The 25465-nt window shown below is 46.2% G+C and overlaps 1 protein-coding gene across 50 annotated transcripts in view; it reads left to right on the forward strand.

The window, feature by feature from the left end:
• The window catches only part of trdn (triadin), a 732832-nt gene that overhangs the window by 472169 nt on the left and 235198 nt on the right, over positions 1-25465 (forward strand). For 44 of the 50 annotated variants that reach the window (XM_085997256.1, XM_085997227.1, XM_085997243.1 and 41 more), the window contains 7 exons: positions 2383-2427; positions 7862-7882; positions 9677-9721; positions 11589-11609; positions 13401-13445; positions 19080-19100; positions 20894-20938. In XM_085997256.1, coding sequence (XP_085853382.1) covers positions 2383-2427; positions 7862-7882; positions 9677-9721; positions 11589-11609; positions 13401-13445; positions 19080-19100; positions 20894-20938 — 243 coding nt within the window. The remainder of the gene's footprint in view (positions 1-2382; positions 2428-7861; positions 7883-9676; positions 9722-11588; positions 11610-13400; positions 13446-19079; positions 19101-20893; positions 20939-25465) is intronic. The other 6 variants (XM_085997226.1, XM_085997240.1, XM_085997251.1 and 3 more) reach the window with 6 other exon arrangements.

Genomic DNA, 25465 nt, shown 5'->3' on the forward strand with positions numbered 1-25465 from the left:
CAGTATGTACAGATACAATTTCTGTATTTCCTTGCCGTTGTATTCGACAGGCACCCTTATTTTTCCTCTGGGGTATACTTTTTGCCCCGTATACGTCTTCAAGACAATTGATGTCTCTTTCAAGAGTATGTGTGAGAATAGCCGCTCGTAGTCTCGTCGATTCATGACGGTCAGAGCTGATCCTGTATCCAATTCCATTTTGACTTGGGACCCTGCTATCGTGAGGGTGACCCAAATGGTTCGGTGACCCACTTTTGCGATTACGTTGTGAAGTTTGAGACAGCTTAGTCTCTTGTTCCCGGATTCACTATCGCTCATCTGGTCTTCGGAACTACTGTCCGTCATCTTTTGTACTTTCCTGTACTGTTCCTTAGTAGCCTTTTTGTTGTCGTTAGTCTTCTTCCCAGACCTGCAAACTCGTGCAATGTGTCCCATCTTTCCGCATTGCCTGCATGTTTTGTCCTTGGACCAGCAGTCCTTCTGGTCATGGGTTGTTCTGCCATAGCGATAACATTTTTCAAATCCCCGTGTCATTTCGTGGGTGCCGTATTCCTGTGGCTTTTGCTGTATTTCTGCAGCTCCCCTTGCTGCTGCTTCGTACGATACTGCCACGCTGAAAGCCTTATCTAGCGTCAGCTCTTTCTCTGAGAGTAACCTCTTCTGGGTTCCTTCACTCAGGAGTCCACAGACAAATTTGTCCCGTAGGGTATCTGCCAGTCCTGCTCTGAACTGGCAGTGCTTTGATAGCTTGCGTAGTTCCATAAGGTAATCAGCATTGCTCTCATCTTTATGCTGATTTCTCCTGTGGAATTTAAATCTTTCTGCTATCAGCAGCGGTGTAGGATTTAGGTGTTCCTGTAGGATATCAACAATTTCGTTAAAACTCTTCGCCTTCGGTTTGGCTGGAGTAATCAGGTTCCGCAATAGGCCGTACATTCTTGCACCCATTAAGTTTAGTAGTACCGATGCTTTTTTCTCATCGGCTACTTCGTTTGCCTCGCAATATACCTCGACTCTTTCCACATACGTGGTCCAGTCTTCTATTGCATTATCGAAGGCAGTGATATTGCCAGTCTTCGGCATCTTGGAAATCTAAGATGGCACCTCCCGTGCTTTGCCTTCTTCCCCGATTTACAAAATGGCGCCTCCCGCACTTTGCCTTCTTCCCCGATGGATTAAGATGGCGCCTCCCGCGCTTTCTGCCTTCTCCGCTGCTGCTAGCGCTGTTGCTGGTGTTTTATGCCTTGATGGCGACGCCCTATGGTTTTCGCGCACATCCCCCCGCGCTGCTGCTAACGCCGCTCTCCGCGGTTCCAGTAGCAAACTGCAGTTCCTCGCGGCTTTCTGCGCTTCTAATTTTTTAAAATTATTTCCCCGTCGTCGGAGCAACCCTGTGGAACACTTGCCTCCCTCTTCTTGGGTCTGTACGCTGCCCGGCTTCGTAGCACTGGCCGCGCTCTGTGTGCTCCACCCTCTCTCTCTCTCCTCTTCCCGACAACGCTGCTCGGCCCCGTTGAAAAACCACCTGATCGAGCTCTAGACCGCCGCAGCCCAGGAAGGATCAGTGTACTACCTGCCACCAGCCCAATTAGCTGAAACACCATCGACAGGATAACCAAGCCCCGCACTCGACAGCCTCTCCTGCAAATCTTCAACTCCGATGAATCAGAGGCGGATGCCCACGGTCGACGCCCGTTTCTTCTGTTTGTTTGATTTTTTTTTTTCTTTCTTCTGGCCTCGACCTCTGATAACTTCGCTTCAGGGATGGATCCCCATGAGGTGGTGCAAACTGTAGGTAAGTTCGGATCTGCTCGTCGCCAGTATTATGTCCGTGTGTAATTGAGACACGGACTGCAGGAGTTGGTTATAACAGGTCTTTACTGAGTGGAGACAACCTGGAACTACTATGCAAAAGTTACTACACAGGCTTATATACAGGGGTGGTCACTACTGGTACTGCAGTATACAGGGGCTGCAGAATATAGTTCCTTCTGCAAAGTACATACACTACACCATCTGTGGTTTGTAGGTGTTTGCAGGAACTTGCTGTATTCAGGCAGTGAAGGTAAAAGTGACACTGGAGCCTAAATGACTTCACCTGACCCTTCTTTGTATGTAGTCATGAGACTCACGCCTAGATTTATCTCCACTGGAAAGCTTTACTGCCATTAAAAGCAGCAGTGACTGGGTGGGACTGGCAGCCATATTTTGGGGGGCCTGTACCGCTTCACTTTTGATACAAAAATCATCCAGATGTATTTTGTTATATTAATTATTGCATGTATACATATAATACCTTGAATGTACATCTTATGAGACTAATACCTGGATAATATTCTTGTACAATTAAAGATTGATCAATATTGTTCACCAAATGTTTAGAGGCAGAAACCATGAAGCAAGTGAAACCAAAACCTGCAAAGAAAGGTAACACAAAAGTTAGACCAATGAGATATTTACATCCATTGCTAACCTCGCAGCTCTCCTTTCTTCCAATGCCAAATGTCTAAAACTACCAGTTAGTCTCTGGGGATGGATGGGTTATTCAATCTAGCATTCGGCACTCCAATTTTCTGCACCTCGACAATGGAAAGAAAATGGAGATAAGTCGTTAAAATCTGTGTAGGAACAGCTTTTAAAAATCATTTGAGAATTTTGTAACACTAGTCAGAGTCATAACGGCACAGAAGGAGGCCATTCGACCCATCGAGTCCATGCCGGCCCTCTGTAGAGCAATCCAGTCAGTCCCATTCCCCCGCTCCATCTCCGTAGCCCTGCAAGTTTATTTTCCTCAAATGCCTATCCAGTCTCCCCCTGAAAACATTGAGGGGGAAAAATTCAGTATCGCCCCATCAGGGGTGCGATTATCGGCCGTGCGTAAAGTTTAGCGCCGGGCGCTAATTATCGCCTCCAACTGCAAACTTGGCTTTTATCACCCCCGGAGTTGTTTGGAGCGCTAAATCTGGTGCTACACACCTCTCTTAAGGCGCAAAGGTTGAGGAGCGAGGCACTAACTCAGAGCGCTGGTGAAGCTCATGTGATGTCAGTCAGCAATGGAACACAGACACACTGGCGCCGGCCAGTTCTTAAAGGGGAGGGTTTATTTTGCTCTCAAACCACATCCTACACATTGCAGCCTTCAATCTCGGCCTGGAGAGACCTGTACATCAAATCTGCTGGATAGAGCAATGGAGAGGCCCAGGGAAAGTGCTCAGAGTGCAGCCCCCACAGTCTCTTCTAAATCGATAAAATGAAGGGCAAATCAAAATGAACCTGCAAAGTGCTGCTCAGTACCCAAAACTCCTTCACACAGAAGTCTCTCTGTCTCAGAATGCGTGGTGCAAAAATGTCACCAACAAAAAAAGGCAGGAAGCGGTGGCCTTTAAATACTGCTCCCCCAGTCCCTTCCGGACTGCAAAACGCTCCCCTCAACCTGTCGTTGCTAGCGGCAGGTGGAAAGGCAGGGGGCACCACTCAGTATCTGGTTCAGGGCGCTACCGGGGCGTTGCACACTCGACTGATGTCACGATCTGCCGGCGCAGGAGATGGTGGCGGTAGCGTTTAGCGCCACCTCAAAATGTCTAGTTAATTTCGTGAGTGGCGCAAACATCGCCGCGCACGGGCGCTAGTTGATTTGCATCCCATTAGTGCCCTCTTAAGGCGCTAACGGGAGGCACAAACCAACTGGATTTTTCTCCGAGTATCTCCGCTTCCACCACTTCCCTTGGCAGCGAGTTCCAGGTCCTCACCACTCACTGCATAAAAAAGTTTTTCCTCACAGCCCCCCTGTATCTCTTGCCCAAAACCTTAAATCTGTGTCCCCTAGTGCTTGTACCATTAACTAGTGGGAACAGCCTTTCCTTGTCTCGTCTATTCAAACCCGTCATAACCTTGTACACTGCTATCAAATCGCCCCTCAATCTCCTCTGCTCTAATGAAAACAAATTCAGCTTCTCCAAACTGTCCTTGTAGCTAAGACCCCCCATCCCCGGAATCATTCTGGTAAATCTCCTCTGCACCCTCTCAAGTGCCTTCACATCCTTCCTAAAGTGTGGTGACCAGAGCTAGACGCAATACTCCAGTTGTGGTCTAACCAGCGCTTTATAAAGGTTCAGCATAACTTCTCTACTTTTATACTCAATACCGCTATTTATGAAGCCCAAGATCCCATATGCTTTGCTAACCACTCTCTCAATATGTCCCGCCACCTTCAGGGACCTATGCACATTAACTCCCAGGTCCCTCTGTCCCTGCACACTCTTTAAACCTCTGCCATTAAGTGTATATTGCCTCTCCCTGTTCCTTCTGCCAAAATGCATCAATTCACACTTCTCTGTATTAAATTCCATCTGCCACTTGTCTGCCCATTCTACTAGCCTTTCTATGTCCTGTTGCAGTTGTTTGCCACACCCCCAGGTTTGGTATCATCGGCAAATTTAGAAATTCTACTTTGTATTCCAATATCAAGGTCATTTATATCTATCAAAAAAAGCAGTGGCCCCAGCACTGACCCTTGGGGAACACTACTGTCTACCATCCTCCTGTCTGAAAAACAGCCATTTACCACAACTCGCTGTTTTCTGTCCTTAAGCTAATTCCTTATCCAAGCTGCCACTGGCCCATCTATTCCATGAGCCTCAATTTTGTTAACCAGCCTTCTATGTGGTACTTTGTCAAATGCCTTCCGAAAATCCATGTAGACAACATCCATGGCATTCCCTTCATCAATCCTCCCTGTTACTTCATCAAAAAGTTCAATTAGATTAGTTAAACACAATCTGCCTTTTACAAATCCATGTTGGCACTCCTTAATTAGCTTAATGCTCTCCAAGTGCCCGTTCATTTTTTCCTTGAGTATTGTGTATAAAACTTTACCCACCACTGATGTTAAATTGACGGGCCTGTAGTTACTAGGATTGTCCATGCACTCTTTCTTGAACAATGGTGTCACATTTGCCACTTTCCAATCTTCAGGCACCTCCCCCGCATCTAGGGAAGATTGGAAAATTATGGCAAGCCCTTTCGCTATCTCCTCCCCCAATTCCCTTAGCAACCTGGGATGCAAGCCAGCTGGACCTGGCGAGTTATCCACCCTAAGCATACCCAGCCTTTCTAGTATATCCTGTCTATCAATTTTCACCCCTTCCATTGCTTCTACGTTTTCCACTTCTACCGATATTTTGTCAGCATCCACCTCCTTAGTAAACACCGATACAAAGTACTCATTGAGTATTCTAGCCTTGTTCTGCACCTCTAATATTATATTAGCTTCTTTGTCCCTAATAGGCCCCACCCTGCCTCTGTTTACATGCCGGTAGAAGATTTTTGGGGTTCCCTTTTATGTTAACCGCCATTCTACTCTCATATTCTCTCTTTGCCAATCTTATTTTCACCTTCACTTCCCCTCTCAAGTTATTGTATTTGGTTTGATTATCCCTTTAAGAATTCACCTGACATGCATCATACACCCTTTTTTTGTTCATTATCTTCTCTATCTCCCTCGTCATCCAAGGAGCCCTTGCTTTGGTTCCCTTACCCTTCCCTCTTGTTGGAATGTACCTAGCCTATACTTGGAACATCTCCTCCTTAAAAATCTCCCATTGTTCCGTTACAGTTTTTCGTGTCAGTCTTTGGTTCCATTTTACCCTGGCTAGATCCTTTCGCATCCCATAGAAGTTAGCCCTATTCCAGTTTAGAAGTTCCACTCTAGATTATTTCTTGCTCCTCTCCATTGCTAATCAAAATCTTATGATACGATTATCACTCATACCCAGGTGTTCTCTCACAGAGACTTGGTCAACCTGGCCCACCTCATTCCCCAGCACCAGATCCAGCCTCCTTCCTAGTTGGGCCAAGAACATGTTGGTCAAGGAATTTCTCCTGAACACATTTCAGAAATTCCTCCCCATCCTTTCCCTTTACCCTAGCATTATCCCAATCGATATTTGGTTAATTAAAGTCCCCCATATCACCACTCTATAGCTCTTGCATATCTCTGCGATTTCCCTGCAGATTTGCTTCTCTACCTCCCTCTCACTATTTGGAGGCCTGTAGAATACCCCCAATAGTGTGATCATACCCTTTTTGCTCCTCAGCTCCAACCAAATTGATTCTGTCCTTGTCCCCCTCAAGAACATGCTCCCTTTACCCTAAAGTTAATAGCAAAGTATAATTAAAATAATCAACAAAATAATGTTCAGATTAAAATCTGGCAAGCTTACCTGCTTGAACACTTTGCATACCAACTTGAGCATTAATGATTATCTTACACATTCAGAGCATGTTACTTGTGTCTGGTGCACTGGCAGAAGTGAAAATAGGAATTATGTTCAGCAGCAGCCATGCCTTTACATACGAGAGGTAAATTGCAGTGCAGACTTTGCAGAACCAGGGATTTGCCTGATTTCCTGCAAGTTCGACCAGTTTCCCACCAGACGTATGGCAGGAGACCTCCAGAACTCCAAAGGAATCCTGGTGCCTATGTTTTTAGTATTGGGCACTGTTGAAAGCACTTGGCAAAACCAGCAGCAGCTGAGGATCCTCCATTCATTCTTTCTTCACTAATAAGACCTTTTTTTGCAAAATTGTGAAAGATGCGTCTGTACCTGAATCTTTGCCGGATTCAGTGGTGGGCTGAAGAGATTTTGGCCTAGAAATTTGTTTCGGGCTGTATTGCATCGGCCGCCCATTATACACAGTGCCTGATATTCAGTTCCATTGACTGCACTGGAACTGAACATCAAGCGCTGCCTATAACGAGCGGCCGATCCGATACCGCCCGTTTTGCACCACCGCCCGCGACGAATTTCTAGCCAAAAGTGTCTCGTAGTCAAATGTGTTGTGCACAGCACTTGACTATTTCCAAGGTTTATTGCGATCTTGTACATGGACACTTAATAAACTTTTTGAAGTACAGGAAACTCTTTTTTTTATCCAGCACCGACGGGACCGGCGTGGTGCCGGTTTATCAAAAAGTCCGGATTACAGAGAGGTATAGTTAAAAGGTACGAGAGCTCTGTACACAGCAACAAATCCAGGCTTCCCTGTTGCTTATCAACAGCTGCAGGAAGCCCGGCCAGAGACCAAGCATCCCTGTTGCTTAGCAACAAGTGCAGGAACCCCGATTACACAGCCACAGATCCAGGAATGGCCACTAATATGCAGTAAAACTTACCTGAACCTACTCCTGAATTTTGCCAGTTAACAGAGATTTCCGGTTATTTAGGTGCCGGTAAATCGAGAGTTTCCTGGTTTCCTGTAGTTATTCAGGATTTAACATCTGGCAGTAAATACTGTACATAGGGTATTAGAATGATTAAATTTGGGAAGTACTGTATGTGTTGTCTACAAAGAGAGCGTAGTTCTGTTTGTTTACTAATTCAGTTTTAGAATGGTACGACTTTAAAATAATGTGCCTACAACACACAACAACATGCCTCCATAGGAATTTTAGAAATCTAGCAGTGGAACATTTCAAAAAGGAGTCGCATGTCTTAATATCTGTGATTGGGATTCTCGGAACATGAGCAAACAATGTAAGACAGTGGAGTGGGTGTATCTGCAGTTGGTGACCAGGAGCAGAACTATCCTGACTGTGAAATATAAATTCCTACCATTGGGCGTGAAGTAAAAAATGTATTCTTAGCAGACATGTGCACAAATGGACAGTGTGATAGCATCAAGCTGCTTTTAAACAATGTGCCAGGAGTAGATCTTTACCAATCAAAGGAGGGGAACATTGACTGATGTAACTCCAAATCACCGTTGATAAACAAATTGGCCCACCAGTAGTTGGGACCCTTCTCTTTCAACAAAAACCTACCTACTTATCTCAGATTTTTATTTATTTTTTCTTAAACAGCTGTAAAGCCAAAAGTAACAAGTGAGTGACTTTCGTGAAGATTTTATTCCTGTTGTTTGTAATAATATTTTGTTGGGATTGGAGCTTTCAATTTGTATATAAGCTGCAGGGTTTCATGAATAGAGCTGCTAGCATGTGGAAAGCAAATTGGGTATGAATTTTCTGTTTACAACTGTTTCAATTTTGTGATACTTATGCTCACTGATTTTTGATGATTGGATTTGAATAAAATTTGCATCTCTTTTCTATTAATTAATATATATACAAAGGCACAGAGTTTGTGTGTTGCACTCCCAAGTAAACAAATGCTAAACGTTCGTGTAATATGGCTCTTCAGTTAGAATGTTACTTCAGTAACGAGCAGGCTGCAGTCTATTCCTCCTCACCATTAATCTCCTCAACAAGACTCAAGACCACAACAACCCCAACAATTGTTTTTGTATATAAATATGTGTTGCGCTGTGCCTTGTTTATATGCACGCTGATTTGTGGAGCTTCAGTGAGTTAACTCCAGCTTTTTGGCCCACATACCTGATTTTCAGTGTGTTACATTTCATTGTGGAGATAAATGACGACAGTCAAAAGCAGGCTTCACTGTGGCTACCACCAGCATCATTGCAACATGGTAATTATATTAATTAGCTTCTGATCCAAATTGTACATTCTTTGGGCAAACTCCATTCCTGGTTCTCATCTTGCCCGTTAACAATTGCCGCTTAACTAATGCACTGGCCTGGCTTGCTGAGGTCGAATTATTAGAGCTAGTTTTCTGTAGCAACAGTTCATACCTTTCAACACTTGTACATAACAGTGAATGTTATTTGTTTACCCCACAAAGTGTGCACTTCATATTCCCTGCAGTAAAAGATACTGTAGAAAGAGTTGTCCATGATTTTCCTGCTAGTTCTGTGAAGACATTGCAGCTCACAAATTTGATTTGGTTCATGTGAACTGTGCCTCAGCGTAAAATAAAATATGCAAAGGTCAGTACACCTATGTTTTCACACCTCCTCATACTACAAAACTTCTTCCTCACGCTATGGATCTGGGAGACTCCATTTACTCCACTACCTCTATCCAAACCTGTGCTTTGGTGTGACCGTCTTCTCTCAGGAGGGCTAGCTTCCTTTGTTGATCCTCCTGCACCTGGACCTCCAGGGCATCCTCAGTAAAAGGAAGCTTCCCATTTTTAGATTCACACAGTTTTACCCACTTTTCCGATAGTTGATCACTTCTTTTTTGCAAGCACCTTTGCCACGATAAAAACTCCCTTTTTTAAGTAACAGCAAGCAACAGTCCCTTACCAGCTGCTGCATCACCGAATTTCCTGCCTCAGTCAAACTGTTCTGCTATCCGGGCTGCCTGCATGCATTTTTCATGCCTAGGAAGCTAATTAAACTGTGGAGGGGGGCTAGCTTTGTAAAATGCAGCAAGGCCTGCCATCCTTTCTATCTGCACAGCCTTGCCTGTGCTGTGAGCTGAGTTGTACCATCTATGGTTTGTAGGCGGGAACAGGAACCTGGCGGTGGTCATGTGATGAGCGTATCAGTGGCGCTGGGGTCTAAATGACTTCACTTGACCCTTCTTTGTTTGTATTCATGAGAATCCTGCCTGATTCATCTCCACTGGAAAATTTTACTGCCTGTAAAAGAAGCACTAAATGGGTGGGACTAGCAGCCATTTTTGGAGCCACTACCATCTCATTTTTGTGCAATATTAACTATTGTATGTATGCATAAAATATGGTGAATGTACATCTAACGGGACAAATATGATTAATATTGAACCTAATTCAATTGTTCACCAAATGTTTAGAGGCAGAAACAGCGAAGCAAGTGAAACGAAAACCTACGGAGAAAGGTAACGCAAAACTCATTCAATGAGAATTTTGTGTGTGTTTAACCTCACAGCTCTCCTTCCTTCCAATGCTAAAAGTACAAAACTACCAGTGAGTCTCTGGGGATGGATGGGTTATCATGTCTTGCAATCTGCTCTCCAGCTTACTCCTCCTCTCGGCAATGGAAAGAACATGGAGATTAGTCCAGTTAAAACCAGTGTTTATCTGCAAAGGACCATCTTGTAAAAATCATTTGACAATTTTGTAATAATAAAGCTCATTGCAAAGTATAATTTAAATAATCAACAAAATAATGTTCAGTTTAATGTCTGGCAAGTTGCCTCCGAGAACACTTTGGGCGGAATCTTACCTTCCAGGCCGAGTTCGAGGCGGGACTGCTGGTTTTTGGGTTCTGTCCCGCCCCCAGCTACGTCAGATGAGCTGACGCTATTTTCCCCTTATTGGCCTTGGTAAGCCCATCCTGCCTGTGAATTAAGGGAAAGCCGGTGACCGATGACGTCAATTGATGAAGCTTCATCTGCCAGTTTTCTTACAGGCATATGCACCACACTTGTTTGACAGATGATTTGACAGTGTTTGACAGCATTGAGGTGCTGTCAAACACTGACAATCACTGTCCAAAGGTGTGCCCTTGCAACCAGGCTCCCCAATTACTTTCTCCTTAGGATAAAACAGATGGCAGCTGCAGCTGAAATTGCAGAAGCCATCTGTCACTTCTCCCAATGAGATGAGGCTACACAAACACTCCACAACTTGTCACCTGCAGAAACATCTAAACACATTAAAAATTATTTTCACAAAAAGTCCTTACCTCTGATATTAACCAGTGTCCCATTGCATCCTTAACACCACTTCTGCAGCTGTCATCCACACACCAACATAACAACAGACCCTGGCGGGGTTCTCCGACGTCGGGAAGCCTGCAGCAGCAGTTGAAAAATTGGAAAAAGTCCTCTAAACTGCCTGTACAGGCAGTTAAGTGTCTATAATCCTCTTGCCGCTGCTAGCAGTCGGGTCCCTGCACAAATCTGGGACCCGACTCCCGGGAAGATTGGTTGGAGGTGGGTTGGGAGTGGGTTTGGGACCCGCTCCCATTTTGGGGGATTTTCCCAATGGTGCCACCTCCAAACCCGCCTCCCCAGGGCTGGTAAAATCCAGCCCTTTGAGTAGCAACATGAGCATTGATGATTAACTTACAGAATCTGCACGTTAGTTATGTCTGATGCACTACAAGAAGTGACAATAGGAATAAGGTGCAGCAGCAGCAGATGTACCTTCGCACACCAGTAGGTAATTTGATAGCAAAATACTACAGATGCTGGAAATCCGAAATAACAACAGAAAATGCTGGAAAAACTCAGCAGGCCAGGCAACATCCGTGGAGAGAGTCTTGGCAAAGGGTTTTGAACTGAAACGTTGACTCTATTTCTCTCTCCACGGATGTTGCCTGGCCTGCTGAGTTTTTCCAGCATTTTCTGTTGTTATTTAGTTGGTAATTTGACTTTGGCCAATGGTGTAAAACGTGTGATATTGAATCAGCCGCACGTTGTACATGCCTCTCGATTTCCATTTTCATTGAAATCAATAGACGGAACATCGGGAGAGAAGTTTAAGGGCGGCTGAATCGATGTTGCCCGTTTTACACCATCACCCAAAGTCAAAATTATCCACTTTGTGTGATGTCATCAAGCTCCTTTTAAACAATGTGCCAGGAGTAGAGCTTTACCAATCAAAGGAGGACACAATGATTGATGTCACACCTGATCACCATTCAGAAACAAATGAGTCCACCAGTGGTAAGGAACCTTCTGTTTCAAAAATGTATCAACCTTCTTATCTCAGATTTTCATCATTTTTTTTCTTAAACAGCAGTAAAGCCTAAAGTAACAAGTGAGTGACTTTTGTGGAAATTTTATTCTTGCCGCTTGCTGTAGAGTTAAATGATTAGAGCTGCTAGCATATACAAGGCTAATCGGGTATAAATTTTCTGTTTACAGCACTATCAATTCTCTGATAACTTTACTCAGTGAATTGATGGTTGTATTTGAAAGCAATTTGCTACTGTTTTCTGTTAATACATATATACACACAAGGCACAGAGTTTCAGTGTTCATCTTGAAATAAACAATTGTTATACTTTAGTGTAATATGGCTCTTCAGTTAGGATGTTACAAACAGTAACGAGCAAGTTGCAATCTATTCCTCCTCACCATTAATCTCCTCAACTTGACTCAACATCACAACAACCCCAACAATTGTTGTTTGATGAAGACATGTTGCACTGTGCCTTGTATATATGAATGCTGATTTTCTGGAGCTTCAGTGGGATGAAATCAGGATTTTTGGCCAACATACCTGATTTTTAGTGCATTACATTTCCTAGTAAAGATAAATGACAGTCAAAAGGAGGTTTCACTGTGGCTACCACCAGCATCATTGCAATATGGTAATTCTATTAATTACATTCTGAGCCAAATTGCACGTTCTTTGGGCAAGCTCTATCGCTGGTTCTCACTTTGGCCCTAAAAAGTTGCCGCATCACTAATGCTCTGGCCTGGCCTGCTGAGGTTGGATTATTAGAGCTAAGTTTCTATAGCAACAATTCATACCTTTCAACATTTTAATATAACAGTGAAAGTGATTTGTTTACCCCACAAAAAGTGCGCACTTCATATTCCCTACAGTAAAAGACACTGTAGAAAAAGTTGTCCATGTTTTGCCTGCTAGTTCTGTGAAGACATTGCAGTTCACAGATTTAATTTGTTTATGTGGACTGTGCCCCAGAGTAAACCAAATATGTAATGGTCAGTACACCTATTTTTGATCCCTCCTCATACTACAAAACATCTTCCTTCATGCTATGGATCTGGGAAACTCTATTTACTCTGCTATTTCCAACCAAGCAAATTTGTCCTCTGCGTAATGGTGACCGTCTTCTCCAGGAGGGCTACCATCCTTTGTTGTACCTCCTGCCTCAAAACCGCCAGGGCATCCTCAGTCAAGGGAATTTTCCCCACATTCCTGTCTCCAGACATTTTTAGATGTATGCAGTTTTGGTAATTTTTCCTGTAGTTGTTCACTGTTCATCACTGCAGGCTCAACTTTTGTCACAATGAAAATTTTTATTTTCTGAATTGCAAGCAACAGCCCTTGAAGAGCTGCTGCCTTACCAGATTTCCTGCCCACAAGCAAACCGTGCTACTGCTCATGTTCCCTGTACCCATTTTTCATGCATACGAAACCGAGGAGTGGGGCTAGTTTTGAAAAATCCTGCCTTCCTTTCTTTCTGCACAGCCTTGCCATGCCGTGAGTTGACCTGTGCCATCCATGCTTTGTAGGTGTTTGCGGGAACTTGCTGTATTCAGGCAGTGAAGGTAAAAGTGACACTGGAGTCTAAATGACTTCACCTGACCCTTCTTTGTATGTAGTCATGAGACTCATGCCTAGATTTATCTCCACTGGAAAGCTTTACTGCCATTAAAAGCAGCAGTGACTGGCAGCCATATTTTGGGGGGCCAGTACCGCTTCATTTTTGACACAAAAATCATCCAGATTTATTTTGTTATATTAATTATTGCATGTATACATATAATACCTGGAATGTACATCTTATGAGACTAATACCTGGATAATATTCTTGTACAATTAAAGATTGATTAATATTGTTCACCAAATGTTTAGAGGCAGAAACCATGAAGCAAGTGAAACCAAAACCGGCAAAGAAAGGTAACACAAAAGTTATACCAATTAGATATTTACATCCATTGCTAACCTCGTAGCTCTCCTTTCTTCCAATGCCAAATGGCTAAAACTACCAGTTGCCTGTGGGGATGGATGTGTTATTAGATCTAGCATTCTGCACTCCAATTTTCTGCACCTCTTGACAATGGAAAGAAAATGGAGATAAGTCCAGTTAAAATCTGCGTAGGAACAGCTTGTAAAAATCATTTGAGAATTTTGTAGTACTAAAGCTAATAGCAAAGTATAATTAAAATAATCAGCAAAATAATATTCAAATTAAAATCTGGCACGCTTGCCTGCTTGAACACTTTGCATACCAACTTGAGCATTAATGATTATCTTACACATTCAGAGCATGTTACTTGTGTCTGGCACACTGGCAGAAGTGAAAATAGGAATTATGTTCAGCAGCAGCAGCCATGCCTTTACATACGAGAGGTACATTGCAGTGCAGACTTTGCACAACCAGGGATTTGCCAGTTTTCCTGCAATTTCGACCAGTTTCCCACCAGGATGGCAGGAGACCTCCGGAACTCCAAAGGAATCCTGGTGCCTATGTTTTTATCATTGGGCATTGTTGAAAGCACTTGGCAAAACCAGCAGCAGCTGAGAATCCTCCATTCATTCTTTCTGCACTAATAAGACATTTTTTTTGCAAAATTGTGAAAGGTGAGTCTGTACCTGAATCTTTGCCGGATTCACTGGTGGGCTGAAGAGATTTTGGCCGAGAAATTCGTTTCAGGCCGCATTGGATCGGCCACCCATTATACACAGTGCCTGATATTCAGTTCCATTGACTGCACTGGAACTGAACATCAGGCGCTGCCTATAACGAGCGGCCGATCCGATACCGCCCGTTTTGCACCACCGCCCACGACGAATTTCTGGCCAAGAGTGCCTCGTAGTCAAATGTATTGTGCACAGCACTTGACTATTTCCAAGGTTTATTGCGATCTTGTACATGGACACTTAATAAACTTTTGAAGTAGTTATACAGGATCTAACATCTGGCAGTAAATACTGTACATAGGGTATTAGAATGATCAAATTTGGGAAGTATGTATCATCTACAAACAAAGAGAGCGTAGTTCTGTTTGTTCACCAATTCAGTTTTAGAATGGTACGATTTAACATAATGTGCCTACAACACACAACAACATGCCTCCATGGGAATTTTAGAAATCTAGTTGTGGAATTTTTCAAAAAGGAGTCGCATGTCTTAATATCTGTGATTGGGATTCTCGGTGTAGTGTATGTGCCTTTTAAGGGGAGAACTACTTTTTACAGCTCCTGTATACTGTAGTACCGGCAGTGACCACACCTGTACATAACCCTGAGTAGGGATCTGTACTGTTTAGTTTTAGAGCAACCCTCATCCAGTAAACAGCTGTTGATTGTTCCTCTGCAGTCTCTGTCGATTATTTGAAGGACACACTACCTAAAGATTCACGGATTCAACATTGGCGACGAGGTGATTCGAACCTACCTGCAACTCTGCAGAAGAAGGCCGATTCCATCAGTGCGGGCGTTGACCATCCTGAGAGGAATTGAGCAGGCAGAGGAGGCTGTGGAGAGCTGCGCTTGGTTCTCCAGCCACGACGATCCAGCGCAGCGGGCTGGCAGCAGGTACGGCGCAGACCCTTCCCGGACAGAGGTGGCGGGCGCCGACCGACGGCACAGAAAAAGGCCGAGCAGCGTCGATGGGTAAGAGAGAGGGTAAAGCGCACAGGGCGCAGCCGGGGTTGAAGACCAAGCGGCGTCAATGAGAGAGGGTGAAGCGCGCAGGGCGCAGCCGGGGTTGAAGACCGAGCGGCGTCAACGAGAGAAGCGCGCAGAGCGCGGCCGGTGTTCAACGGCTGAGCAGCGTCCACGGGGGAAGAAAAGAGAGCGCGGGAGATGCCATTTGGGCCGCAGCAGAGAAGAAAGGGAAGCGCGGGAGACGCCATTTTGAGCCAGCGGAGAAGAAGGGGGAGCGCGGGAGACGCCATTTTGAGCCAGCGGAGAAGAAGGGAGAGTGCGGGAGACGCCATTTTTAGCAAGTCTAACCACACCCAGGGATGCAGAAGAGTGGCAGGGTCACAGCTTTCGACAATTAAGTCGAAGATTGGGCGACATATGTAGAACGCATAGAGGTGTACTGCAAAGCAAATGAAGTGCCAGATGCCAGGAAAGCACTGGTATTGTTGAATTCCATGGGTGCAAAAACGTACGGCTTACTGCGAAACCTAGTCACCCCAGAGAAGCCAGTGGAAAAGGATTTTGAAAGCATAGTGGCAATCACAGGACCACTTAAACCCCACACCGCTGCTGATAGCAGAAAGATTTAAGTTTCACAAAAGGAACCAGCATAAAGACGAAAGTAATGCTGAGTATTTAACGGAACTGTGCAAGCTATCGAAACACTGCCAGTTTGGAACGGGACTAGCAGATACTTTAAGGGACAAGTTTGTGTGTGGACTTCAAAGTGAAGGAACCCAGAAACGGCTTCTATCAGAAAAGGATCTTACGCTGGACAAGGCTTTCAACATGGCAGTATCACACGAAGCAGCCGCACGGGGTGCTGCAAAGATACAACGGAGACCGCAAGAATATGGCACAAATGAAACGTCATATGGAACAGTGAAGTGTTGTCGCTGCTGCAGAACAACACACGACCATAAGGATTGTTGGTTCAAGGACCAAGTGTGCAGACAGCGTGGAAAAGTAGGACACATAATAAGAGTCTGCAGGTCGGGAAAGAAAACCAGCAGCAAGAAACCTCCACAGGAGAAGTACAAAAAGGTACATAAGGTGACGGAGAGTAGTTCAGATGAACAGAAAAGTGATACAGATTCCGGAAGCAAGGAGCTGGGTTGTCTGAAACTACATAATGTAACCAATATGGAGGATCACCAAACTATCTGGGTCACGCTCAAGATAGATGGAGTCCAAGTGAAAATGGAATTGGACAGAGGATCAGCCCTAACAGTCATAAACCAAAGGGACTACAAGCAGCTATTCTCACATATACCCTTGAGAGATACAGAGATTATCTTGAAGACGTACATGGGGCAAAAAGTCTACCCCAAAGGAAAAATAAGGGTAAACGTGATATACAACGGCAAGGAAACACCAAAAATGGACTTATATGTATTACCAGATGGAGGACCACCACTACTAGGACGTGAATGGATCCGGAAGATACAGTTAGATTGGCATGCCATACAAGCACTGACGGTAGATGGCAAAAAGGATGACGACGTCACACCTGGACGACTGTCAAAAATGCTAACTGACGCACAAGAAGTGTTCCAGGAGGGACTCGGAACACTAAAAGGCATAACAGCGACGATCAAAATAGAGGAAAATGCAAGCCCGAAGTTTTTTAAGGCCTTATGCGATCCGCCCAGCCGTCGAAGCAGAGCTGGAAGGTTTGGAACATTCTGGAGTACTGTCCAAAGTGGACTGGAGCGAGTGGGCTACACCCATTGTTCCTGTAATGAAGAGGTCGTTGAGTAATACGCCTGGGGAACCAAAGAAGATTCGCATCTGTGGGGACTTTAAGGTAACAGTGAACCCAGTCCTTCACACGGTACAATATCCACTTCCGAGGATTGAAGATATTTTCACCTCGCTATTTGGAGGAAAACGCTTCACTAAGATTGATCTGGCCCAGGTGTACCTGCAAATGGAGGTAGAAGAAGCCTCGAAACAGTACCTCACGATCAACACTCAACGGTCTCTACAAATACAACCGGCTGGTGTTCGGGGTAGCATCAGCTCCGGCTATTTGGCAAAGGGCAATGGATCAAGTCCTGCAAGGGATTCCAGGGACCCAGTGTTATTTGGACGACATCCTGCTCACGGGCGAAAATGACAGTGATCACCTCGCCAACCTGGAGCAGGTGCTCACTAGATTGAAGGAATATGGGCTCCGAGCTAATCGCCACAAATGTGAGTTTTTCCAGAAGCAGATCTCGTATTGTGGCCACGTTATTGATGAAGAGGGGTTACATAAGTCCCCTGAAAAGATTGAGGCAGTAGTCAAGGCTCCAGCACCGGAAAATGTGTCACAACTGAGGTCGTTCCTCGGGCTGGTGAACTACTACCATAAGTTCTTGCCGAATTTGTCTACGTTACTACACCCACTGAACACCCTACTGCAAACGGGGGTACCTTGGAAGTGGAATGACGAATGTAAACGAGCTTTCCAGAAGTGCAAAGAATTGATCACATCAAAAGAGGTGTTGGCTCATTTCAACCCAGCACTACCAATTCGGTTGGCGTGTGATGCATCACCCTATGGTATTGGAGCGGTGCTGTCGCACAAATTCCCGGACGGCTTGGAGAGGCCAGTAGCCTTTGCGTCCCGGTCACTAACCTCAGTCGAGCATAACTATGCCCAGATTGACAGGGAGGCCCTCAGCCTAGTGTGGGGAGTGAAAAAGTTCAACCACTATCTGCACGGGCAGAAGTTCACCTTGCTGACTGACCACCAACCACTTGTCTCCATCTTTAATCCAAAGAAGGGCGTTCCGGTGATGACTGCGCAACGGCTACAAAGATGGTCCCTTTTTCTAGGGGCGAACCAATATGAAATAGAGTATAAGGGCACGAAACAGCATGGAAACGCTGATGGGCTATCACGCCTGCCACTGCCTACTGCGGAGGAAGCACCAGCAGTGGACCCTGTCGAAATATTTTATTTGACTATAATTGAACGCTTGCCAGTAACTAACGCGGATATAGAGAAGGAGACACGAAATGACCCGACACTGTCTCGGGTATATGATTTGACGGTGAAGGGATGGCCAACACATGGTGACTCACTGTTGCCAGCATTCTCATCCAGAAGAGAACAGCTGTCAGTATGCCAGGGGACCTTGATGTGTGGATCCCGAGTGGTAATTCCACCCAAGTTAAGGGAGAGAGTGCTCAATGAGCTTCACGAAGGCCATCTGGGAGGGGTGAAAATGAAAAGCCTTGCTAGGGCTTATGTGTGGTGGCCGGGGATCGATCAGCAAATCGAGGACCTGACAAAGAGCTGCTCAGGATGCCAGAAGGTCCAAAATGCACCACCACATGCCCCTCTACACCCATGGGAGTGGCCCTCCTCTCAATGTAAGGCAACCAGTCTTGGCCCGCGACTACCAAACAGAGAAATGGCAACCAGGAACGATATGCACATGGCAGGGGCCACTAATGTACACAGTGAATGTTGGGGAGAACATTGTGAGACGCCATGTCGACAGATCCTAGCGTCACAGGAACCTAAAGATTCACGGATTCAACACTCGGAACATGAGCAAACAATATAAGTCAGTGGAGTGGGTGTATCTGCAGTTGGTGACCAGGAGCAGAACTATCCTGACTGTGAAATATAAATTTCTACCATTGGGTGTGAAGTAAAAAATGTATTCTTAACAGACATGTGCACAAATGGACAGTGTGATATCATTAAGCTGCTTTTAAACAATGTGCCAGGAGTAGATCTTTACCAATCAAAGGAGGGGAACATTGACTGATGTAACTCCAAATCACCGTTGATAAACAAATTGGCCCACCAGTAGTTGGGACCCTTCTCTTTCAACAAAAACCTACCTACTTATCTCAGATTTTTATTTATTTTTTCTTAAACAGCTGTAAAGCCAAAAGTAACAAGTGAGTGACTTTCGTGAAGATTTTTATTCCTGTTGTTTGCAATAATATTTTGTTGGGATTGGAGCTTTCAATTTTTACCGAAGCTGCAGGGTTTCATGAATAGAGCTGCTAGCATGTGGAAAGCAAATTGGGTATGAATTTTCTGTTTACAACAGTTTCAATTTTGTGACACTTATGCTCACTGATTTTTGATGGTTGGATTTGAATCAAATTTGCATCTCTTCTATTAATATATACAAATTAAAATCTGACAGAGTTTGTGTCTTGCACTCCCAAGTAAACAAATGCTAAACGTTTGTGTAATATGGCTCTTCAGTTAGAATGTTACTTCAGTAATGAGCAGGCTGCAGTCTATTCCTCCTCACCATTAATCTCCTCAACAAGACTCAAGACCACAACAACCCCAACAATTGTTTTTTTATATAAATACGTGTTGCGCTGTGCCTTGTTTATATGCACGCTGATTTGTGGAGCTTCAATGAGTTAACTCCAGCTTTTTGGCCCACATGCCTGATTTTCAGTGTGTTACATTTCATTGTGGAGATAAATGACAGTCAAAAGCAGGCTTCACTGTGGCTACCACCAGCATCATTGCAACATGGTAATTATATTAATTAGCTTCTGATCCAAATTGTACGTTCTTTCGGCAAACTCCATTCCTGGTTCTCATCTTGCCCGTTAACAATTGCCGCATAACTAATGCTCTGGCCTGGCATGCTGAGGTCGAATTATTAGAGCTAGTTTTCTGTAGTGACAGTTCACACCTTTCAACACTTGTACATAACAGTGAATGTTATTTGTTTACCCCACAAAGTGTGCACTTCATATTCCCTGCAGTAAAAGATACTGTAGAAAGAGTTGTCCATGATTTTCCTGCTAGTTCTGTAAAGACATTGCAGCTCACAAATTTGATTTGGTTCGTGTGAACTGCGCGTCAGAGTAAAATAAAATATGCAAAGGTCAGTAAACCTATGTTTTCACACCTCCTCATACTACAAAACTTCTTCCTCATGCTATGGATCTGGGAGACTCCATTTACTCCACTACCTCTATCCAAACCTGTGCTTTGGTGTGACCGTCTTCTCTCAGGAGGGCTAGCTTCCTTTGTTGATCCTCCTGCACCTGGACCTCCAGGGCATCCTCAGTAAAAGGAAGTTTCCCATTTTTAGATTCACACAGTTTTACCCACTTTTCTTATAGTTGATCACTTTTTTGCTAGCACAACCTTTGCCACGATAAAAACTTCCTTTTAAATAACAGCAAGCAACAGTCCCTTACCAGCTGCTGCATCACCGAATTTCCTGCCTCAGTCAAACTGTTCTGCTATCCGAGCTCCCTGCGTGCATTTTTCATGCCTAGGAAGCTAACTAAACTGTGGAGGGGGGGCTAGCTTTACAAAATGCAGCAAGGCCTCCCGTCCTTTCTATCTGCACAGCCTTGCCTGTGCTGTGAGCTGAGTTGTACCATCTATGGTTTGTAGGCGGGAACAGGAACCTGGCGGTGGTCATGTGATGAGCGTATCAGTGGCGCTGGGGTCTAAATGACTTCACTTGACCCTTCTTTGTTTGTATTCATGAGAATCCTGCCTGTTTCATCTCCACTGGAAATTTTTACTGCCTGTAAAAGAAGCACTAAATGGATGGGACTAGCAGCCATTTTTGGAGCCACTACCATCTCATTTTTGTGCAATATTAACTATTGTATGTATGCATAATAAAATATGGTGAATGTACATCTTACAAGACAAATATGATTAATATTGAACCTAATTCAATTGTTCACCAAATGTTTAGAAGCAGAAACCGCGAAGCAAGTGAAACGAAAACCTACAGAGAAAGGTAACAGAAAACTCATTCAATGAGAACTTTGTGTGTGTTTAACCTCACAGCTCTCCTTCCTTCCAATGCTAAAAGTAGAAAACTACCAGTGAGTCTCTGGGGATGTATGGGTTATCATGTCTAGCATCTGCTCTCCAGTTTACTCCTCCTCTCGGCAATGGAAAGAACGTGGAGATTAGTCAAGTTAAAACCAGTGTTTATCTGCAAAGGACCATCTTGTAAAAATCATTTGACAATTTTGTAATAATAAAGCTCATTGCAAAGTATAATTTAAATAATCAACAAAATAATGTTCAGTTTAATGTCTGGCAAGTTGCCTCCAAGAACACTTTGGGCGGAATCTTACCTTCCAGGCCGAGTTCGAGGCGGGACTGCTGGTTTTTGGGTTCTGTCCCGCCCCCAGCTATGTCCGATGAGCTGACGCTATTTTCCCCTGATTGGCCTTGTTAAGCCCACCCTGCCTGCCAATTAAGGGAAAGCCGGTGACCGATGACGTCAGTTGATCAAGCTTCATCTGCCAGTTTTCTTACAGGCATATGCACCACACTTGTTTGACAGATGATTTGACAGTGTTTGACAGCATTGAGGTGCTGTCAAACACTGACAATCAGTGTCCAAAGTGTGCCCTTGTAACCAGGCTCCCCAATTACTTTCTCCTTAGGATAAAACAGATGGCAGCTGCAGCTGAAATTGCAGAAGCCATCCTTCACTTCTCCCAATGAGATGAGGCTACACAAACACTCCACAGCTTGTCACCTGCAGAAACATCTAAACACATTAAAAATTACTTTCACAAAAAGTCCTTACCTCTGATACTAACCAGTGTCCCATTGCATCCTTAACACCACTTCTGCAGCTGTCATCCACACACCAACATAACAACAGACCCTGGCGGGGTTCTTCGACGTCGGGAAGCCTGCAGCAGCAGTTGAAAAATTGGAAAAAGTCCTCTTAACTGCCTGTACAGGCAGTTAAGTGTCTATAATCCTCTTGCCGCCGCTAGCAGTCGAGTCCCTGCACAAATCTGGGACCCGACTCCCGGGAAGATTGGTTGGAGGTGGGTTGGGAGTGGGTTTGGGACCCGCTCCCATTTTTGGGGATTTTCCCACTGGTGCCGCCTCCAAACCCGCCTCCCCAGGGCTGGTAAAATCCAGCCCTTTGAGTAGCAACATGAGCATTGATGATTAACTTACAGAATCTGCACGTTAGTTATGTCTGGTGCACTACAAGAAGTGATAATAGGAATAAGGTGCAGCAGCAGCAGATGTACCTTCGCACACCAGTAGGTAATTTGATAGCAAAATACTACAGATGCTGGAAATCCGAAATAACAACAGAAAATGCTGGAAAAACTCAGCAGGCCAGGCAACATCCGTGGAGAGAGTCTTGGCAAAGGGTTTTGAACTGAAACGTTGACTCTATTTCTCTCTCCACGGATGTTGCCTGGCCTGCTGAGTTTTTCCAGCATTTTCTGTTGTTATTTAGTTGGTAATTTGACTTTGGCCAATGGTGTAAAATGTGTGATATTGGATCAGCCGCACGTTGTACATCTCTCTCGATTTCCATTTTCATTGAAATCAATAGACTGAAAATCGGGAGAGATGTTTAAGGGCGGCTGAATCGATGTTGCCCGTTTTACACCATCACCCAAAGTCAAATTTATCCACTTTGTTTAAAAGGAGCTTGATGACATCACACAATGTGCCAGGAGTAGAGCTTTACCAATCAAAGGAGGACACAATGATTGATGTCACACCTGATCACCATTCAGAAACAAATGAGTCCACCAGTAGTAAGGAACCTTCTCTTTCAATAATGTATCGACCTTCTTATCTCAGATTTTCATCATTTTTTTTCTTAAACAGCAGTAATGCCTAAAGTAACAAGTGAGTGACTTCTGTGGAAATTTTATTCTTGCCGCTTGCTGTAGAGTTAAATGATTAGAGTGTGGCGACACGCTACCACTGGACATAATCCGCTCACGGCGGCACGGACATTTTAAGCAGACGCCCCCAGCCGGGGGCCCTCTACTCCAGCAACTTGTTTCCCGCAGGGACAGGCTGCCGGGAGGACTTCCTGTCTGGGGAGTATTTAAGTGATTGCGCGGTCTTTTCCAGTTCCTCTTTGCCATGAGGTTGATTAAAGCAGTTGTGTTTAACTAACTCTGGTCTCAACTCCCACGTTTGCCGCGGTATCCCAACACTGGTGACCCTGACGCTCAGGACGAATCCTAAGCTAGCATGGCGGATACAAATGCAGTCACGGTTAAACTACCGGACTTTTGGGAGAACCTGGCCGAAGCCTGGTTTGTTCAAGCCGATTCCAGATTCCAGCTGAAACACATTACAGTCGACGCCACGAAGTACGACTACCTTGTCGCCTCCCTCACCTACGCCACAGTCCCCAAGGTTTGGGCAGCGCTGCAGGAGCCACCAGCGGAAGGCAAGTACGACCATCTGAAGGCTGCGCTCCTTAAAAAATTTCAAACGTCCTCTTACCAGTGCAACTGCCAACTCCTCGACCTCCCCGGCCTTGGTGACGCTTCACCATCGGATCTGCTCTCCCACATGCTGTCCCTCTCGGACGACAAAAACACCGGCGCCCTCTTTCGCACGTTTTTCATTCGGCAGCTCCCCGCCAGCATCCGCCCGCTCATTGTGGAATCTGGCTCTACGGACCTGAATGAGATAGCCGAAAAGGCCGACCAGCTGCTCTCTGCGCAGTCCGCCCGCGACATCGCGCCCGACCTCACGGCAACGACCACGCGGTCTTCCCGGCCGCCCTACCACTCCGGGTCACTGCTACTACCACACCCGTTTTGGCACTAGGGCCCAACGCTGCACGCCACCGTGCACTTTCAAACCCCCCCCCGCACCGGCCCCCACGATGGCCGCGGGGCAAAAGGGGCCTCTACTGTACGTCACCGACGACAGCACCAACCGCCGATTTCTGTGCGACACAGGGGCCCAGCACAGCATCACCCCCGCCTCCACCCTCGAAATCCAACGCAGCGCACGGGGTATCACGCTGGCCGCAGCCAATGGCTCTGACATCCGCACATATGGCACCCGCATGGTCACGCTCGACCTCGCAGGCCGCCGCTACCGCTGGGAGTTCCTCACAGCCAGGGTCCTCTGCCCACTCATCGGCGCCGACTTCCTACGTGCCCACGGCCTCCTTGTCGACATTCCGAGGCACCGCCTCGTCGACATCAACACTATGGCCCCCATCCCTGGTGCATTTACCCCGGCCCGTTCGGCCGGCCTGACGACTTACTGCCTCGCCAGAGCCACGGACGACTACTCGGCACTTCTAGCCGAGTTTCCCGCCCTCACTAACCCGACCTTTTCGGCCAAAGCCGCCAAACACGGTGTGGAGCACTATATCCCCACCACCGGCCCCCCGGTTTCTGCCCACGCCCGCAGACTCAACCCGGCCAAGCTGGAAATAGCGCGGGCCGAGTTCACCACCATGGAACAACTCGGCATCATCCGCCGCTCCAGCAGCCCTTGGGCCTCGCCCCTCCACATCGCCCCCAAGCCCAGCGGAGGCTGGCGCCCTTGCGAGGACTACCGCCGCCTCAACGACGCCACCACCCCCGACCGATACCCGGTGCCGCACATCCAGGACTTCTCGGCCCGACTGGCTGGACGAACCGTCTTTTCCAAGGTCGACCTGGTGCGCGGTTACCACCAAGTCCCCGTACACCCCGCGGACATCCCCAAAACGGCCGTCATCACCCCATTCGGCCTGTTCGAGTTCCTGAGGATGCCCTTCGGCCTCAAGAATGCAGCCCAGGCTTTCCAGCGCCTTATGGACTCAGTCCTCCGGGACCTGAACTTCCTATTCGTCTATCTAGACAACATTCTCGTGGCCAGCTCCTCCCAACAGGAACACCTCGAACACATTCGCATCCTGTTCGGGCGCCTAGCCCAACACGGGCTCATCCTCAGCCCGGCGAAGTGCCAATTCGGCCTAACCGAGATCGATTTTCTCGGTCACCACATCACCCCTGCTGGGGCCGTCCCCCTGCCCAACAAAGTGCAGGCCGTCCAGCAATTCCCCCACCCCAACACCATCAAGGGCCTCCAGGAGTTCCTCGGGATGGTGAACTTCTACAACAGGTTCATCCCCAGCGCTGCAGCCCTCATGAAGCCCCTATACGACTCCCTCCGAGGTAAATCCGGCAAGATGGCCGTAGCCTGGACCACAGACACGTCAGCCGCCTTCGACGCCACCAAAAACGCGCTCGCCGATGCCACCCTGCTCGCGCACCCGAGGGCCGATGCCCGGGTCGCGCTCACCACCGACGCCTCCGACCACGCGGTCGGAGCCGTGTTCGAGCAGTGGGTCAATGGTGCATGGCAGCCACTTGCCTTCTACAGCCGCCAACTGCGCCCCCCGGAGGTCAAATACTCTACTTTCGACCGCGAGCTTCTCGCGCTCCACCTGTCGGTCCGCCATTTCAGGTTCCTCCTGGAGGGCCGCCCCTTCACCGCGTACGTGGACCACAAGCCGCTCACATAC

This window comes from Somniosus microcephalus, chromosome 9 (assembly GCF_052327205.1).
Source record: "Somniosus microcephalus isolate GS21.2 chromosome 9, FLI_Smic_1.0, whole genome shotgun sequence".
Classification (NCBI taxonomy): domain Eukaryota; kingdom Metazoa; phylum Chordata; class Chondrichthyes; order Squaliformes; family Somniosidae; genus Somniosus; species Somniosus microcephalus.